The 19,805-nt window shown below is 34.7% G+C and overlaps 2 protein-coding genes and 3 long non-coding RNA genes across 7 annotated transcripts in view; 2 read left to right on the forward strand and 3 right to left on the reverse strand.

Moving 5' to 3' along the window:
* The window catches only part of LOC124451807, a 122,414-nt gene extending 103,103 nt beyond the window's left edge, over positions 1-19,311 (forward strand). The window contains exons 1-15 of one of the 3 annotated variants that reach the window (XM_047002409.1): positions 5,779-6,207; positions 8,749-9,225; positions 10,844-11,146; positions 11,303-11,587; positions 13,660-13,955; positions 15,058-15,196; positions 15,562-15,876; positions 16,112-16,405; positions 16,473-16,545; positions 16,790-17,087; positions 17,167-17,230; positions 17,348-17,487; positions 18,111-18,322; positions 18,822-18,925; positions 19,226-19,311. In XM_047002409.1, the coding sequence (XP_046858365.1) occupies positions 6,147-6,207; positions 8,749-9,225; positions 10,844-11,146; positions 11,303-11,587; positions 13,660-13,955; positions 15,058-15,196; positions 15,562-15,876; positions 16,112-16,405; positions 16,473-16,545; positions 16,790-17,087; positions 17,167-17,230; positions 17,348-17,487; positions 18,111-18,119 (2,754 nt within the window). In that variant the 5' untranslated portion in view covers positions 5,779-6,146 and the 3' untranslated portion in view covers positions 18,120-18,322; positions 18,822-18,925; positions 19,226-19,311. Of the gene's footprint in view, positions 1-5,778; positions 6,208-8,748; positions 9,226-9,536; positions 9,567-10,843; positions 11,147-11,302; positions 11,588-13,659; positions 13,956-15,057; positions 15,197-15,561; positions 15,877-16,111; positions 16,406-16,472; positions 16,546-16,789; positions 17,088-17,166; positions 17,231-17,347; positions 17,488-18,110; positions 18,323-18,821; positions 18,926-19,225 lie in introns of those variants that run through there. The other 2 variants (XM_047002410.1, XM_047002408.1) reach the window with 2 other exon arrangements.
* Positions 118-1,305, reverse strand: LOC124451814. The gene is made up of 5 exons (XR_006950684.1): positions 1,152-1,305; positions 981-1,082; positions 734-820; positions 467-655; positions 118-365 (listed from the first exon to the last, which is right to left on the reverse strand). It is a non-coding gene; the product is annotated as an uncharacterized LOC124451814 (long non-coding RNA).
* Positions 1,335-2,267, reverse strand: LOC124451818. Its single transcript, XR_006950687.1, has 4 exons — positions 2,126-2,267; positions 1,842-2,045; positions 1,658-1,761; positions 1,335-1,428 (listed from the first exon to the last, which is right to left on the reverse strand). It is a non-coding gene; the product is annotated as an uncharacterized LOC124451818 (long non-coding RNA).
* Positions 2,794-4,611, reverse strand: LOC124451808. Its single transcript, XM_047002411.1, is given in 6 exon segments — positions 2,794-2,969; positions 3,086-3,337; positions 3,417-3,966; positions 4,041-4,144; positions 4,147-4,313; positions 4,403-4,611. Coding segments are annotated over 6 exon segments (1,452 nt in total). The 5' UTR covers positions 4,606-4,611.
* Positions 3,562-5,341, forward strand: LOC124451817. Its single transcript, XR_006950686.1, has 3 exons — positions 3,562-3,643; positions 3,835-4,134; positions 5,042-5,341. It is a non-coding gene; the product is annotated as an uncharacterized LOC124451817 (long non-coding RNA).
* Positions 19,312-19,805: the final 494 nt, after the last annotated feature.

Below are 19,805 nucleotides of genomic sequence, written 5' to 3' on the forward strand. Positions count from 1 at the left end.
CGTTCATCTGACGGATACAAATGTACCGCATACCCTCAGGGTCGAGAAACAACGAAAAACGAAAGAAATGGCTTTGTGCAATAAAAAGAGAGAACTTTAACACGGCGTCGGCGAGACTTTGCGAGGCAATTATACTCTTGTTGTTCTTTAGATAATTAACATGACAATGACAATGTAAATTTTAAAATTTTTAATAAATATTTAATACAAATTTGCAATTGTGTGTTGTGATATTGTGGTACGGCTCCTTAAGGTTCACTTCGAAGCGAATCAATTCGAGCCTAAAATCCGCGGCAAACTCCGACCAAATGCAGTACCAACTCTGTTCACACATCGAAAGCCTGTGCTTCGAAGAAAGAGTCCAACTAAACGAGAATTAAAAGTGAACACTGGTCAGTACTCTAACGTTTTGGCATCTTCAGTACATTATAAATTATTGACCAATGGGAAATATACACTTGTTTACCTTCTTGTTCACGTAGTGTCACCACAACCTGTTGCCATTGAGATTGCTAGTAGCCAAGATGATAAAAATCTTGACTCTGTACAATCTACAATGACTGTGACTGAGTTGGACTTGAGCAATCCTCAGAGTAGCACAAATAGTCAAAGTCACACAAAGCTGCGGGAGGAATCGGAAATGTTGAAGAAAGAGCTGAAAAAAGCAAAAGAAAATCATAACAACCTAGCAAACAATATATCTGCTTTATTTAATGAAGACCAAATACCCTACCTTTCCAAGAAGCCTGGTTATGGAAAAGGTTAAGCAATACCATTTTTAAATTGATGAAGTATATTTATGAAATTTTGCACTTCCACACTAAAAAAACAAATATATTAAATATAACCTTAAAATTTACCTTTGATTTTTTTATTTTTAGTTTGGTGGTCAAATAACACAATTGAAAGTGCTATAAAAATAAGATATTCATGTGGAGCAACTGGATACAGCACTTTACTTGGGATGAATTATCCATTACCTTCTATAAGAACACTTAATCAACGAATGGAGCACATTGAATTTTCCTCGGGTCTTACATATGAGGTTTTTGCAGCATTGCAATTGAAGGTAAACATACAAACTAATAGAAAACACAAAAGCATTACTGTTGTGTTTTGACTTTCTAAAGTAGTTACGTAAGAATACCTACATATTGTATACTGAAGGTTAATTTGCATTGAAAGGCTTCCTCCATGGGAGATCAAGAAAGAGACTGTGTTCTTTTGCTTGACGAAATGGCAATCATTCCATCATATGATTTTGACACAAGAACTGAGTCAGTCATCGGCCATTGCACTATCTCTGGCAGCAATGAAAAGACATGCAAGACACAATGGCAACACATGCCATGGTTTTCATGTTATGTGGTTTGACAGCAAGATGGAAACAAGTTGTTGCGTACTTCTTCACTGGAAATTCATTCTTAGCTAAAGAAGTGAAAGATATTATCATTGAGATAATTCAAAAGGCAAGTGAATGCAATTTAACAGTATATAATGTCACTATGGATATGGGAGGGGGCAACCAGGCTGTTCTTCGGGAATTTGGGATCTATTGTAAAGTAAAAAGAGAAAATGATGAATTGGGACAGTGTAATGATACTGTGGAAATAGTCAATACCATTCAGCATCCTGTTATTGAGGGTCAGAGACTTACATTTATGTCTGATGTTCCACATGTTTTGAAGAATATCAGGAATCATCTGACTCGTGGACAAACATTTTTCATCCCACAGTATGCCATTGCTGAGTGCAATTTACCTACAAATGCAGTCACAATAAATCACATCAAAAAGGTGGTTAATTATGATTCTTTGCATAATCTAAAGATTGCACCACACCTGAATGAAAAATGCTGTGATCCTGGGCATTTTGAAAAAATGAAAGTGAGCATGGCTAAGAATCTACTATCCAGAAAAACATATGATTTTGACACAAGAACTGAGTCAGTCATCGGCCACATGTTTTGAAGAATATCAGGAATCATTTGACTCGTGGACAAACATTTTTCATCCCACAGTATGCCATTGCTGAGTGCAATTTACCTACAAATGCAGTCACAATAAATCACATCAAAAAGGTGGTTAATTATGATTCTTTGCATAATCTAAAGATTGCACCACACCTGAATGAAAAATGCTGTGATCCTGGGCATTTTGAAAAAATGAAAGTGAGCATGGCTAAGAATCTACTATCCAGAAAAACATATGATTTTGACACAAGAACTGAGTCAGTCATCAGAACTGAGTCAGTTTCTTGGAGAAATCTTTTCCTACATCAAAACATGAAGAAAGTCAATCGTTTTCTGCAGAACCGAGCAATTTTATTCTTGATCTCTCTACATCAGAATTGTCAAGCTTGGACCATCTTGGAGGGTATGCAGTCCACCAGTTCATCAAACTAAATGGTCACTGCCACGAATGTTTGAAAACCTTACTTGCAGTTCCTCCTAAGCCAGAATTGCATGACTATATCGTATCAATGCAAAGTCTTGTCCAGCTTCGCGACAACACTGGATCATCTCTTACATATATTTCAATTAAAACTCATCAATTAAACTCACAGAAGTCTTGCTTCACCCTAACATTTCGTACAGTTCCTTCTCCCTCCTTATACTTTGTATATGTGAACCGAAGACGAGTTTCGCCATCAAGTGTAGTCTTGCTAGCCCTCCGCAAATTAAAGTTGAAATGTAATGCTGCTAAGATGGACCTACAATGAAAATTATTAGTTAACTTTATTTCATTATCACATATTCTTTGTCTTGAATTTTATCAAACTGTGATTTTTAGTTTACCTGCAATACATGCCAGAATAAGAGAAATGAATCATTTTTGGTGCGAAATGATTAACAACTGAATGGTATCCCTCCAAACAGCTGGTCTGGGCAACAGAAGAAGCTTGTTTGATAGCTTTAACAAGTTTCTTTTTGGTAAGTGCATCTTTCAACTTTTCATAAGCAACAGATCCTAGATGAATATTATTCCAACTATTTGACTTACTTGGGTTTTTATCATGTTGCTTAGAGTTAGCGTATTAAAATCAACAAATGTAATGATATTCTTTTAAACTCAAAATATTGTACCCTTTGTTAACCACACTGTTGGCTTTAGGACATCACTGTGACTGCATCTGCTGTATATCTTATTTGGGAAGTCTTTGTGTTTATTCAAAATGTGATAGAAAAAAGATTCAAATTTGGCCCATTTAACTTCTCCAATTCCAGATAAAGTAGATGTAGCAGCCCAATAGAAATGTCGTACGCATGCTTTTCTCCATCTTCCTAGGATTTGGCAGTCTTTTTCTTTTGCCAATGTAATCATGATCTTCTGAATCTCTACGAGATAAGAATAACATGCTGTTGTAAACAATTTTCACTGATATGTAATGATGTAGGTATATATATAACTTAATACTTTTTCCAATGTGCCACAGGTCATAGAAATGCTGGATGACTGGTTTCCCCAATTTTTTGCACAGTTTTGGACATGTTTCCCTCATCCATTTGGCTATGGTGGCATGTCGATCTGATACGAATGTTGTTATTATTACGCCAGTTGCAAGGAGAAATGACATGGCCTTTTGGTGACCAAGAGCCTCCATAGCTGAACTACTCCCTGCTTGGTTTGCCTTTGACAAAAATGTGAGTGACATATGTTCAAGTATTTGGAACAAATTAATTTTATTGTTAGCCAGTAAAACTACCTGTACAACAACCAAATGAATGATTAATCCAATTGTGCAGCAAAATATTGTGTATGTGCCATACTTTGCTGAATGAGCCATACTGTCATGCCGCCCATCTCCTGACAATACAACTTCTTTTCCTTCTAGAGATTCCAATATCTTTTTTTGATAATTACGCCAATATAAAACAATGGAAGGAAACAGAAAGTGTCTCTGGTGATAATAATATGTGACTTCTCTGTAGCTGATCAACCCCATGTTCTTGAACACTTGAAGTACCTGTACAATGCCATTGGTTTATGGAGTACTGAATATCTGTGATTGAGATGATACGTTGCTACATACTTCCTCACCTTTTTTGCTGAAGCACCTGCACACAAAATAGCAAAACTAAGCAAAATATTGCCAGCTGGAAACTTTCCAAAAAGATATGGTTGACTTTTCCAGGTAAAACTTTTTTACAGTTACTGCACTGACTTTCCATAATCAACAGAGTGCCACAACAACTTGTTTTCACTTTTGGGTTGGGGTGAAAGCAATGATGACAGTGTTGAAAAAGCAAAAGTAGCTGAGAAAGGAAAACAATTCCCTTTGGCTCATCTCTTTTGTTTGTTCCTTCATTTACTCTGATAATGAAAGAAACATTACTGTAAATGCAGAAATTATCACAAAACTTGTTACACATACACGCATAGAATGCGTTATTTTAAATTACCGATTGCGAGTTAAATTATCATCATCGTCTGCAGTGTTCTCATATTCCCTCCTCAACTGCTCAGGCTCCCACAGAGGGTCTGTATTGTATGGATCTTTCTGTTTCGTTTCTTCACTATCACACATATATGTGTCCATATCCTCCATAAGTTCTTCAGAAATCTGGTCTAAATTACCACAAAGATGTAGTGGTTTTTTATACATGCTGTTTTTGTTGAAGTGTGAGCCGTTGATATTTTAACACTAGCCTTCGTTTTCATCTTGTAAATGAAAATGTTCTGTCGTAGGATTCTTTTTATCTGAAAAAACATTGAAATTTGTTTTTATTACTATAGTCTCCTTTTGTGAATTGAAACTTTAAACGTAAATAATGTATACTGTGGTCAGTTCTTTCATCGGTTACAGTTTCTCTTGTTATTAAATTAGACGTCCTTATCCATTGCGTTTGATTGATAGCTAATTTCGTGTGCAGTTTTGTAAGTTCTCCATGCAACATCTTTAATTCACTATCTTTTTTCTTGCAACTGTCACAGGACGCCGTAGCATGATCCTGAAAGTTTAAAAATGTCTACAAAAGTTATACAAAAATATATTTCAAAGATACAAACCGGTTCATTTTCTTTGTTTTCCGTGTAATTAGGTGCATCGGGCGTGATCTGTTGGTCCTGTAAGAATATTGAGGAATAGTTTTTTTACGAAGTGCACGTATGTATGAAGAGCAATTGTTGGCTTTACGTATGCATCATTCTCAAATTGGTCTGGAATTTCAGTTGTGCCTTTTTCTTCTTGAAAATAGCACGAATCTTCTTTCTTCATGCATGATACAGACACTTCATTTTGTATTTCCTTTAAAACCTTAGTATAAATGTATATTATATATTGAAAGTTTGCCTGGATGTATTATTGGTTCTCTCAAATTGTGAAAGTTTATCATCTGCAATATGTGTAAGTATATAATAGTTGTAACTTGTGCTAACCTGACGCTCTCTTGACTTTGTTGGTGTTGGCGATTTCTTCCAAATAGTAGGTACGGCACCAGGTTTGAGCCGTCTAGTCATACCACCCAAATGGAAAAAACGCTCAAAACAATCATCCGAGAAGTGATTCGAACAAATCATAAATCGAATTTCGCGCGAACTCGGATTAAAGTTTGCGCGCTTCGTCTCAACAAATTTAACCCAAATTTTTCTTAAAGACTCGTCGTTTGGGCTTTTATGTAATGAAATGCCTGTACTTCTATCAGACGTATTACTGCAATCTTGCACGACACAGCGTGTTGAAGGCATGTTAAAAAAATTGAGTTATACAACCTTTTATATCTCTATTTGTATATAGTGTTATATTGTAAACAGCCGCGAGTTAAGACTATGACGTCACAAGCACCTTCTTGAAAATTCAAATATGGCGCATTTTAATGGTGGCTCTTAAAGTACAAGTTTTATCGCTACGTAACTCGAGCAGCATTAAATACATTGCGCTAAAATTTCGTCAGAAGAGATTTTTTTACATACACTATTAATCTATGAAAAAAAACGGTAGGCAAAATTTTCGTCATAGTACCACTTTAAAACATCCGCTTTTACAAGATGTATGCATGGCCAGGAAGCTTGTATTTTCATTTTTTCCATGTTGACTTCGACATTCTTTACTTCCGCGTATGAGTCAGCGTTCTTGTAAATGCAGAACATCCTCTGACGGCCTATTTTGGTTGATACACGTCCTGAAAGCTGAAACACTACACGGCCATGAAATTCAAAGGATTCTGGTTCTCGATGCTGGTATATAACTTCGCTTTTCTCTTACAAGGTAAGAGCTTGCCATTGTTTGCTTTTGAAATCAAGGTATGCCCTTCGGGTTTTTAAATTTCATTGAAAATGAGATGGTTGTTTTTCTTGTAAGTCGATAAATTTTCGAAAGACATTTCTCGCTGACCATGTTTTAATCTATAATTATCGAAATTTAATACGATGATGTAAAAGAATGATAACATCGCTATGTGTTGATTTAATCTTTTATCGCTTTGTTTGGGTTTTTTGTTTACACTTTCATTACAAATGTATTTGCTTGACAAAATAACGTGTGCATGTTTTGTAAGGAAGTCATACCTCCTGCCTTTTTCGTAAAACAAATCAGACACGCGCAGTCTGTGTAGGTATTGTATATTTTATAACTGGGTTTTGTGGGTTGCAATTTGTCGTAGTTAATGTATTCTTTTCAATTATACGACAATTACAATTGTTTTACTGTGAAGTTTTGTATTAGAAAATACGAAAAATTATTATAAATCTGTATATAAGTTTAAAGATTGGTAATCCAGGCATTATATTGTTTAAAAATAAAAGTTTCTCCGGATTTTATAAATAATTTTATTGAGCTTTCGACTCGGTGCTTCGAGCGGTCATCAGGTCAGCACCGAAGCACCGAGTCGAAAGCGCAATAAAATTATTTATAAAATCCGGAGAAACTTTTATTTTTAAACAAATCTGTATACATATAATTTCACGAACCTTTAGAAATTTAAATTAAGTATTGATAGCTTCATGTATACAAGTTCCACCATGGTTTTTTGGCAACGTTAGAACTTGGTAACAAGATGTGCGATACCATGGCCTACTTAAGTAGGCCATGGCGATACTAGCCTATGATACCATACTTCTTGTGTGAGTCTATGCAATATAGAAGAAAAATTTGCTCTAGATTATGTCACATCCTTTTGAACTGCTGCATAGATTATACTGCTTTATACAAAATCAGGGGCATCGGAAGGAACATAAAGTCGGTTGGTGGGGCACATTTCAGAAATTATGAGTTCCAATGTCTGGAACATGTTGCCAAGTAGTCACCATTTTGAATTTTAGCAATGCCTGTCATCGAATCACTAACATAATAAACTAATGAAAAAAAAATTGCAAAAGATTCCTACATGATTCTTTAGAGTTCACTCACTGCACTGTAGATATGTATGTTTTATAGTCAAAATAGACTATTAATAAACATTCTCTTTCATATTAATTTTGCTATTTCAATACAAAGGGGGGTACTGCCTCCCTTTTGAGAAAAGTGCAAGGGCTTTACCCCCCTGGTGCCCCTATACAAAATTTAATTCACTTTGTAATTCAATTCACAAAGATCTCATTTGAAAAGATATTGCAAAATGAGTTGTATAACTACAGCTTAGTTGCCTCAGTAGTGTATCTTTTGTATATATTGCTTGTATTTGGTGAAGTTTCTTCTACCAAAAATGTTATGAATTTTATAAAAGGTGATTTCAGAACAGAGTTCTTGTCAGGTCAAATAAAGTAATATTGTCTTCACAGACCCATATTGCATAGACCTATAAGACAAGTATATGGGTTTATATGACATAGGCCATATAAGTACCCATTACATCAAAGAATTAGATAATGAAGGACTCAATAAGTAAACATCTTATCTTGAAAGTAGTCAACCGTTGTGTATAAATATATATAATATATTAATCCTAACACAGTTTTAATAATCCTAAGATGGTTGTGTATAAATATGATTCAAATGTATCTGTACAGATTCCCTGACTTGTAGTGAGTATAAAGAGCTGTAGAAAGTGTGGTAAAGGGGCTGCAACCCCCACCCCCTCAAATAATTAGGGTGGAGTGGCTAAGCTCCCTACTTCAATGTTCATAGCTACAAAGAGCTTTTCATTATTTTTCTTGAAATGAGTCACTGTTAAATTAAATTTTTCTAAAAGGTCAGAAGGCCACGCCCTGGTGCAACCTTTCAAGTTACATTCTCAACCCCCCCCCTTCCCGAATACCAAGCACATAATTATTTTAGATTTTTTGAATTTATAATTTTACGTATACTTTGTTGTTGGCAAAATTTATTTGTTCATCTTTTGTTCATCTATGGCTTATTAAAGCACCTTACAGACGAACAAATTTTCTATGACAAATAGTTGCTATCCTGTGTCAACAGGCAACAAACTTTTTACGACAAATTTTTATGTGGCGAATTTTCTTTGATCGTCTGTACGTATCAACATATCACATTGGGTTGATTTGCCGTATTATCTTAGTAGACCTTACAGACGAACAAAATCGGTCATGTTGGCAAATTTTCTATGACAAACGCATTTGTTCGAAAGATGACATGCTAGCTTTTGAACAAATGCATTTGTCAAAGAAAACTTTGCTAAAAAGTCCTGTACAGAGGGGCAAAGGACATTTGCCACATAAAAATTTGTCACAAAAGTTTTCTCGTCGGTAAGCGGCTTAATTGATATTTGTAAACTATAATTTCTTGAAATAGTGGAATTTTTGAAAAAGTTATGTCCAGTCATGTTCTACGTGTTGACTTCTTTTTTCTCAGGTACTGCTGGATTTTTCTTGAAACATGTTGAAACAGGAAAGTGTATTTATGATACAAAGAAAGTACAATCAAGACATCGACCACCATCTGGGGGAGAAAGAACACTTCACTTCTTGGAGCTATCCGACAACTGTCTTCATCCAGCATCTCAGTTCAAATATCTAGATAATGGTGCCCTATTGAAGTTGAATGTAACAGGTTGTCTTCAGGGAGTTTATAAGACTGGAAATGGTTACTATCTTGATATGTTATATATCCACACTGATACACACAATATCAATGACGTTGCTTGTGTCAGCAACAATGCTGTAACCCAAACCTCTTGGGGAGGTCTACAAATACGGTTCGACAGACATGGAAACCAATTTCGATGTTTTAGACCTCGTACTTCTAAAGAACTACTAGACAATCAAGCAGTTGATCCTTATTTGAAAATGGCTGGTTGTAATTCGGCACCAAAAAAGCAATTTCATTTCGGTAAGTGTTATTTTGTTCTTAATTCATATTTCGGTCGACCAAAATTCAAAACACATCAAAATATTTTAAATATTCACAAGTTGTTAAAAAACATGGTAAATCAGCTCAGCACACAAGAAACGGTTATATTGGTATTCAAAAAGAAGGAACTTCATTAAATAAAAATAATTTTTATTGGTACACCAACATGTCGGCCATGATGTCAGGTGACAATGTTCTTTAGACTTGTTTTTCTTGTGATTTAATTAATAAAATAGAAGAATATGATCTTCTATAGTCTTTCTAATGCAATTTCCATTGACTGGCTAAAACCAGTTCACTATGGGTGCTTTAGCATTACGGTACGAAAGGGCTACAAATAAATTGCGCTGTTTAAAACCTGCTAAACATAATTCACCGAGAATCCAACAAAGACTTGATCCATACCTTAGAATGGCGTCTTTTCAAGATGAAAAAAAACAACAAGAATATTTCATTTTGGAATATGTCAAAAATATTTGACTGTTTCTATTTTGAAATTTGAAGTGTTTGTGTCATGTTTTTGGATTCAGGTTACTGTAACAGTTTGGACGATTTTAAACACTTTTGCAATATATTTTATAGTAAAAAATGTTGAGTTTAGCGGGTTTTTCGGCCCTCTTAGTTGGTGATTTTAAGTAGATTTAACGTTTGACCGCCAGTATGAGAAAACTGACATCAAATCGGGAACTCGATTGTCAATGCTGCACTATATTTTATACAGGATCGTGTAGAAAACGGCCTATATAAGCAGATTTTTTTGTAATATATTGTTTTATAATATATTAGCAAATGAAAACAAAATACGATGTGAAATGAGACAGGAAAGCTATGCTGTTATAGTGTTTTCTAAACGCGTCTTCCCGATTTGATGGCAGATCGGGACTCTCGTCATAATTTTTGTAGTCACAGCTAAGCAAAAAATTATCAACTTTCAGCAAGAAAAAATCCAGGCACATGAAATTTTTGACATATAAATTATGTTGCAAAAATGTTCAAAATCATCTGACTTGTCTAAAAAGCCCGACTTGAAAAACAGGACATTGGCATTTTAAGCTAAGTATGATGCAGCGCTTATTAAACTTACTGTGATAAAGTGTGCAGGTAGTTACCTTCTGACCACTCTTCAGAGAATTTTCGTGTGCCTGCCACTGTCCAATGGCACTGTCTAATTCAATTTGTACCATTAAGCCACTGAGTGTAGCTATAAGTCCGCCTGTAATAGAGCCCACTTGCATGCAAGCCCATACACAAGCCCGAAGGCCAGGGTCATAACTAAGACTATTTTATTGTCAACATCAAGACTAGCACTAGGGGCACCCCAATGCATGCTAAAGCGTTTTATATGGAGTGATGGGTTTTTATGATCACAACATTTATGACATGAAAACTACTGTGTAGATAACAACAGTATAATATAGTCCATACATCGCCCCTTCCCCCTCACGTGTTTAAGCGCTCAAGTGTATAAGCTCGTGAAAAAGGGCTTACTAACTTATTTAAGCCCTGTTTTTTGACCATTTATGACTTGTTAATGTAGTGTTGTAGACATGCCACTATTAAGTTAATTAACATTTTGTACATTTTGTGTTTTCAATAGGTTCCGTGACTTGCGCTCGACAAAAAATAATGTACGCCAGCTGTCGTAAAAGACAATATATGGTAGTAAAGACTGCAGAATATCGTGGATTGAACCAAGGAAATGTTTGTGGTTCAAGTTACTATTACAACTGTAGTGTTGATGTTACGTGTCGTCTAAAAAGACTTTGTGATGGCAAACGAGAATGTAATGTAACTGTCGATGATAATCTTTTCCCTTCAAAAAGTTGTCTTGGTTTGGACAAATATCTTTACTTTGAATATCAATGTACCTCTACCATGACGTCATTCAATGAAACTTGCAGTAAGTGATGTGGACATGTAAACGTGCTTTTGATTGATTTGATGAACTAAATATGTAGTTATACTTCAATGTCTGCCAGACTAAGATCACTAAGGAGAATATTCATGTTAATCAACTTGTTATCATCAACTAATGATCTTTTACGATTTTTTATAGTTGAAGATATTCAGTTATCACAGTCGACATTACCCAGCGAAGGTTTTATGAAACTTTTTACTAAAGATGACAGGGATTTCGCTGTCTGTAAAAGTTCCTTGGAAAATGTCAAAGATAATGTTTGTCGTTTTCTTGGCTACCCTAAAGCCGATCAAATAATGGGGAAGACTTCCCGTAGTTCAATGTCTAAAGCTGGAGAAGTAAACTGCAGAGCTACTGTGGCACCTTCATTTCTATGTACGGTTACACCAAGTAGTGGCTGTTCCGAGTATTCAATTTTAAAATGTAAGTTTCGGGAAAAATAAATAAAGCTTGATATTTCAATATTTATTTAAGATAAAATCTACACATTTAATAAAAACGACAAGGTTCTTTAAACTAAACATGTTTCAACATCTCGAGATGCCATCTTCAGTATTATAAGGAATAATATGTATGTGATGAATGTATATATAAGAGTAATATGATACTGTGATACAATTTATACATTTATCAATAGATTATTATATTACAATGAAATAGTGGTTAGAAAAATGACGAAAGTATTTACAGGCTGAATACAGTGTTAAAACGAAAAACTTAAACGTTGAGATTAGGGTTAGTTTTGTTAATGTGAAGTGCTTCTTTGATTTTGAGTGCCAATGTAGTATCTGTAGTGTCGATGATTTTAAAGCAAGAGGGTGAATAGTTAGTTTTGCATGAAGTTAATTTTAAAGGTGTCGAAAGATATGTGAATTTTTATCAGTTGTGGTGTGTTCCCTGATTCTGGTGGATAAGTGACTGGAAGTTTCGCCAATATATTGGGAATTACATTCCGCACAATCGAATTGGTATACCACCATAGATTTAATAGAATCAGCGATATGATCTTTGAATGAGAAGTAGTTTTTAATTTTGAAAGAAGGGAAAATTTGTCGGATGTTAATGTCAGTGCAGAAGCATTTGATGATGTTTGTAAGTCTATGTTGTGTGTGTCGTGAATGATGTCCGATGTACGGTAGTTTAAATGAAAGAGTTTTTATGGACTGTTCGTTGTTGTTGGTCGTGATTGTTATATCGGATGTTTTAGTGTTTGCTTTGCAGGTAGTATTAGTTTTGTCATGGAGATATCGTTTGACAGTTTTGTTGATGAAGTGTAGTGGGAAAGAGTTGCGTAATAAAATAGATGTGATGTTCTTTAGGTCTTGTAGAAAGCCATTGTCGGTGTTGTTAATTTTGTATGCTCTGTCTATAAGTGTGCGTATTAATTCAGTCTTTTATGAAAGTGGTGTGAAACTGAAATAGTTCGTCAATAGTCCCGTGTAGGTTGGTTTATGATACGTCGACGTTATATAGGTGTCATGTGCTTTTGTTAATAAAATGTCTAAAAAAGGTACTTGGTTTTGTTTTTCAGTATCGAAAGAAAATTTAATGTTCGTGTGTTGTTTGTTTATGGAACTAGTTACAGTAGTTACTAGTTACACCAGAATCAGGGAACACACCACAACTAACAAAAACTCACATATCTTTCGACGCCTTTTAAAATCACCTTCTTGCAAAACTAACTATTCACCCTCTTGCTTTAAAATCATCGACACTGAAGATACTACATTCGCACTCAAAATCAAAGAAGCACTTCACATTAACAAAACTAACCCTAATCTCAACGTTCAAGTTTTTCGTTTTAACACTATATTCAGCCTGTAAATACTTTCATCCTTAATTCTATCTATTATTTCATTGTAATATAATAATGTATTCATAAGTGTATAAATTGTATCACAGTATCATATTACTATTATAAATATATTCATCACATACTTAATATTTCTTATAATACTGAAGATGACATCACGAGATGTTGAAACATGTTTATTTTAAAAAAACTTGTCGTTTTTATTAAATGCGCAATATCAATAGTGCTTTTCCACAGTTACGATAAAATAGACTACTCATCAAGTTTCAACGTCTGCTAAATGAGAAGCTCGAAATCAAGTGATATTTATAATGTTAGGAATTGTATTTGAAACGTCGAACGCTTTGTCTAAAAGAGTGTGTTTTGTTGTTTCGTCTAGTATATTTCACCCACTCATGGCCTATCTTTGCAAAACAGTTTTTTTGTTATTTGCAATTTCCCCTCATTATAGAACCGTATGGGTTTGTGTCATTGCTTTCCATCATATCAAACAATTTCAATGTTATCACAATATTAAATTTTATGTTGACTTTGACTACCGCTAAGGTTATCGAAACGTCAGTCAACATCGATAACAACAGTCCTTCTCAGGACTCTACTAAACTGGATGATCTACATTACAGACATGTAACGATACTCCTGGGTTCAAACCATCTACTCAATAATTATTTTATCACCTCAGGTCATGTTTGTGATGATCCGCTCTTACAAAACACACAAAAGTTCCCGGACTCCTTGTTTACTGCCCCGACCTCAACACAGGACCATAGTGCAAAAGCTGCAAGAATATCCAGTGGCAGTTCATGGTGTGCTCCTGCTCCTGATGGCAATCATTATCTTCAGTTGAATTTCCCAAGTCTTTATACAGTTAACGCTATCGCAATCTTTGGAGACAGTTCAAGTTCAAACTGTATAACTGAATATCACTTGCTTACTAACATTGACGGTGTTAACTGGAACTCTGAAAAGTCCAAAAAGGTAACAAAAAACTTTTCTAATTTTATTTTGTTGAATCATACCAGTATTCTATAGCAAATGCTTTAATTTTACTGGCTAGTCTAGTCAAAAATAGAAAATATAGTAAAGCGATAGATAGCAAGTTGCGAAAAACATGGCTGCCTACATTGCCTTCTCGCGTTTTACTTAGGTTTCTGACAATAAAGTTGATTGTTTACTTCAGAAAACAATTCTAGAGAGGGTTAACAACTTTAAGGTTTTGTAGCGTAAAAAAAACAAAGATTAATTGAAATAACTAAACGTGCATTCAGGAAGAGTCGTTTACTTTTCAATGCGAACATTGAAAACTACAGCATACGCAACAAAACTCTAAAAAATTAAGGAAAACTATTACAAGCTTTTTCTTTATGAGTACTAGTATGAAGTAAGTGGTTTTCACTTGGGAGTATTTCGATGTAGATCGTCCAGGTTAGTAGAGTCCTAAGAAGGACTGTTGGTTTTGGTGTTGACTGACGTTATGACAACCTTAGCGGTAGTTATCTTTGACAACCTTAGCGGTAGTCATGAATTTGTCCGAATCAACTATAGAATCATGGAAATGGAGAGCGATTCATCTAATTATTAAATAGTTAACGATAAATTTCAAAATCAATGATTAAAAAAATTAAAGTTAACAATGCACGCATAAGTTAACTGAATTCTTAATTTTCTACATATTTTTATGTTTATAGATGTATATCGTTCAGTTTAGTGCATTACAGATGAGGACTGTTGGTGTCAGTGTTGACTGACGTTTTGACATCCTTAGCGGTGGTCATCTTCAATTTACTTTTATTCTTATAAGAATTCTACTATCTCCAAATTTCGTTTTGGTAACTTTACTAATTAATCATTGGCTGAAACAAGATTGTAACTTTAACAATCAGTTTGTGGCTATATGAACAAACAGATTTCTTCCTCGCGATTTATCTTCAAGTATAAATTGCAGTTTGTGGCTTTGAAAAGATATTCAGAAGATATAAGCCACTATCTCGTTTAGAGCGTCTACAAAACCCGACTTTTCTCTAACTTTCTTGACCTTTCTCTACCCAAATACGTAAGTCATTATTTTCTCTTGTTTCAGATTATACAACGAAATTGGAATGGTTACAATGATGTAGCTATAGAGAAATTCTCTCATAGCATTAAAGCCAAAAGTTTACGAATAGTTCCGGCGAAGTCTATTGGTAAACCGTGTTTACGAATTGAAGTTTGTGGGGGAGGTAAGAAGTGAAAATATGTCTGGTTTGGTTTGCTCTGTAAAAGAGGTATTAATATACTATATATAAACTTGTTTGTTCTTAAAATTAACTAAACACGTGGAAATTTCTTATTTGGGGTATTCTATACATCTCCCATGGAAACAACAAATAAAGAAGGCAAATCTTAACATTGCGATCTCAGACTTCAGTGTTGCACTACATGTTTCGTTTTTCCACAATTTCCGAACTTTTTACTAAGCATAATGACGTTCCACTTTTTTGAAATTAATGAAATTCAGACGAATTATTCTATTTTATCACATGATTTTATCCATCTCAAAATGCAATGATACCAAGTTTACCTTTTTTTTTCTTTTATCATTCAGACATGCTACCAGACAAACCAACACATCTTACTGCGAATGAAGTTGCATCAAGATACCTCAAGATATCCTGGAAAGATCCCGAAGTCACTGCTGTGAAACTTGGCACAAATATCTTGAATCCTCTGACCAAAGTTCGATTAATAGTGCTTAAGGATACTGTCGTTATTTTTAATAAAACTTGGGAAGCAACTCTAATTAAACCTTACAAATTCGAGAGTCTCAATCCTTACACAATGTATTTAATAAATGTAACCGCTGGCAACTCTGAAGGTTTTGGTGGATCAATTACAGCTAGTTTTACCACTGCTGAAGATGGTGAGTTCATATTTTTTTTTGAGCATTCATATCGGTTTTGTTTGCATTGATGGTTTATTATCGTGCACGAATTTTGAAAACTCAAATCTTTCGCTAATCGACTCTTGCGTCAGTTTTTTTTTCTTTTGTGTTTTATTTAAGTTAGCAATGACAGTACACTGGTTAGGATTTCTTTTAAAGTGTTTTTACTGTTTTAGATAAATCTTTAAAAAATGTGTTTTTCATTTTTGTTCAGTTCCCGAAGGTCCACCTTTAAATGTTAACATTTTCGTCATCAGCAGCTCATCTTTATCAGTCACGTGGAAGCCACCTGATATAGCGAAAAGAAATGGAAAGATACTCAGTTACACTGTTTGTATGACGCAATTGGAGAGTGAAACGTGTTCAATGAACTACACCACCGCGGAACAGCATTTTCAAATAATTAATAATGTGAAGCCAGAGACAAAATATTATGTTCGCGTTTTAGCGTCTACGATAGCGGGATCTGGAATTTACAGCAATAGTACATGGGCATTTTCAAATGGATGTAAGTTGATTATCGTTAAAGTAAAGTTTTGATTAGGATGATAAATTTATTCTACTTTCAATTTTAGTGGCACCTGAACAGCCCACGACGCATGGAAATTCATTGACTTATTTGTTGCAAAATCCAACTTTGGAATATCGGTTTGTAGCTACCTCAGGGTCAATTTTTACATGCTGTAAGGAACAAAGAACTATTTTTTGAGTTTTTTTGAGCTCTTTGCTCAAGTACATATAGGACAATAGTTTTAATGAGAGGATTGGGGAGGTGTAAACAACTGCTCAGTTTTTTTTAGGCTGTGCTGAGATGTACAACATATATTTGAACAATTGACAAAAGCAGAGGGTGGGTGTGTATTTTTAAAAATGTTTTGCCTTCAATTTGCAGATATTTTTTCGTAGTCGTGATGGAATATGGCGAAGAAGAGAATCTATTGCCTTCTAACTTCAAAAACACAGACTTAGGGACTTATTCTGAGGCCATTGCCGCCGCGCAACCAACGCCGTATATTGCCGCGGTAATGTCTCGTGGAAATTTTAAGTCTGAGTTCACACTTGGGGATAGCGGAAACACAAGTCTTGCAGGGACAAGAAGACGGCGTTCTAATGGTAAAATTTATTATAATGGCCCCCTGAAGCCCAGCACTAACTACAGAATATTTCAACGCGTTTTCTTAAACGATCAGGTGCGATCTTTTCAATACCTTTTTCCCTGCATTAATAACAACATTTTTTATTCAGATATGAATGTTCACTTTGCTTCAGGGGGATTATTATTCTACTGACTGGAGTCCAGTGGTAGCAACTGCTCAAAAGCGGAAATCATCAGGTTTGTGTTTGCTTTCAATAGCTTATGTGAAATTTATGGATGTCTGAAGTGTAATGCTTCAAGATCGTTGCAAAGTTCGCTTTTACCAAGTGTCTGAAAGTTCTTCATAATGGATAGTGATCTTGGTTGATGATGCAGCAAAAATTCAACAAATAACTGACGCAAGGATTTTGTACATCTGGAGCTATTGCAGGTGCAGTTGTGGCTGCTATTTTGGTCATTATTCTCATCGTATTGGTCATTCTGTTTGTGAGAAGGTATGATTATTGCTTTGGGATTTTTAGCGTGCCAGTTTTCCAACATTAAATAATTACGTACCAGTTTACCAACATTAAATAATTACGTACCAGTTTTCCAACATTAAATAACTACATACCAGTTTTCCAACATTAAATAACTACATACCAGTTTTCCAACATTAAATAACTACGTACCAGTTTACCAACATTAAATAATTACGTACCAGTTTTCCAACATTAAATAACTACGTACCAGTTTTCCAACATTAAATAATTACGTGCCAGTTTTCCATCATTAAATAATTACGTACCAGTTTTCCAACATTAAATAACTACGTACCAGTTTTCCAACATTAAATAACTACGTACCAGTTTTCCAACATTAAATAACTACGTTCCAGTTTTCCAACATTATATAACTACGTACCAGTTTTCCAACATTAAATATTACGTACCAGTTTTCCAACATTAAATAACTACGTACCAGTTTTCCAACATTAAATAACTACTTACCAGTTTTCCATCATTAAATAACTACGTACCAGTTTTTCAACATTAAATAACTACGTACTTTTTTTCCAACATTAAATAACTACGTACCAGTTTTCCGTCTTCCAGAATTAAAAAATTTCCCCTCTTAGACGGCGTAATGGAAGGAAACGTTCTGGGTTCGTTAAAAAATCAAATGTAGAAAAGGTCAGAAATCACGGACCATCTGTAGTGAATCAAGTATTAGTTGGAAGCCATAACATTGGAAATATCAACACCCTTCATAACATCAATAGCCCAATGAACAGTTAGGATGAATCAGTTCTTGTCCTGAATGATGAGAAAGTTTACGAGAACAATGCTGGTAATCTTTATAAAATCGATTGGCAACATCAGTTTGTGTGTTGTGCATTTTAACACGTTTTTGTGGCTGTTCGTGATGACAAGTTTTTTGTCTGCAATAGCTTAGAGCTTTACTCCGTGTTACTTAGTTTCGTGTGTGTTAGTTAATTTCATGTGTCAATTTTCACGCGTGTTACTTAGTTAAATGCGTGTGAATTTCATGTGTGTTAATATTTTCATGTATGTTACTTATAGTTTTATGTGCGTTGCTTAGTTTCATGTGTGTTTTTAATCCCATGTGTGACTAAGCTATTTTCATGTGTGTTTCTTTGTTTCCTTTGTTTTAACTTAGTTTCACATCCTTAACGTCTTATAAAAGCAAAATTATTTACATTTGTTACTGAAATAGAGTAAACCCTCTTCATTGCGCTTGTAAACTTTTTAAATGACGTTCTTTGTTTAAAGATAATAACATACTTATTTTCTCACCTGTTGATGTTTTTCTTTCTGTACTCTTTAAGCTATTACCGCCAAGGATCGTCAACCAATTCCCATAGCAATGTTTGAGAGACACGTGAGGAAACTGAAGCATAACAACATGAAGGAACTAAAGTTAGAGTTCGAGGTAATGTTGCACCAGCTATCATTGAGTTAAGCGCATGCGCATTTAATTGAAAGGTTTTACTCAGATTTTCGTTGTAAGAGACGCGAGCTTATCATTGAAAGCTCGTAGTAATTGTACAAACTATATACTTACGTATATAAAAAGTACGTAAAACTGCAAGTTGTTATCACATAATATAAGAAATTTTTCCGTTGTCACAGTTAATCGTCTGTCCAATCAAACTACCCAAACTTTCACACGTTTTTTCTTGGCACTGTCACACATTTGGTGTAACACTTAAATGATTTTGATTTTCTACAGGATTTACCAAATGGTCAAATGTCCAATTGGGATGTCGCGAAGAAACCTCACAATACTTCAAAAAACCGATATGGAAACGCTGTCACATGTAAGATTATTAGCCAAGAAACTTTGAATATTCCGAAACTTGTGTGGAAGCACAGTCATGTGTGAGATTATGGACGAAAAAACTATACCATAATGACGATAACTGATTGAAATGCAGTCAGATGTAAGATTATTGACTAATAAATCTTACTACTAAAAAAACGGAGCAATATTGATTATTAGTCTAAGAACCATGCAATACTAACGAAGGCCGTTTCATTTAGACGACCATTCTCGTGTGATGCTCTCCGGAGATGAAAAAACTGACTTTATTAATGCTTCATTTGTCGACGTAAGTGTTCTACAAAGCTTTAGTTCATTACTTTAACCATATACAGGGTGTCCCCCGAAAAACGGAACCCACACAAACTAATTTTATTTGTGCCGAAGTTACTATGCACAATACTATCACTATAGCATTCACATGCTGTTGGATGAACTTGACAGTTCTGCACCTATGGGATTTGATACAGTTTGTACACAATATTACTGA

Source organism: Xenia sp. Carnegie-2017, unplaced genomic scaffold (genome assembly GCF_021976095.1).
Source record: "Xenia sp. Carnegie-2017 unplaced genomic scaffold, XeniaSp_v1 HiC_scaffold_24, whole genome shotgun sequence".
Lineage (NCBI taxonomy): Eukaryota > Metazoa > Cnidaria > Anthozoa > Malacalcyonacea > Xeniidae > Xenia > Xenia sp. Carnegie-2017.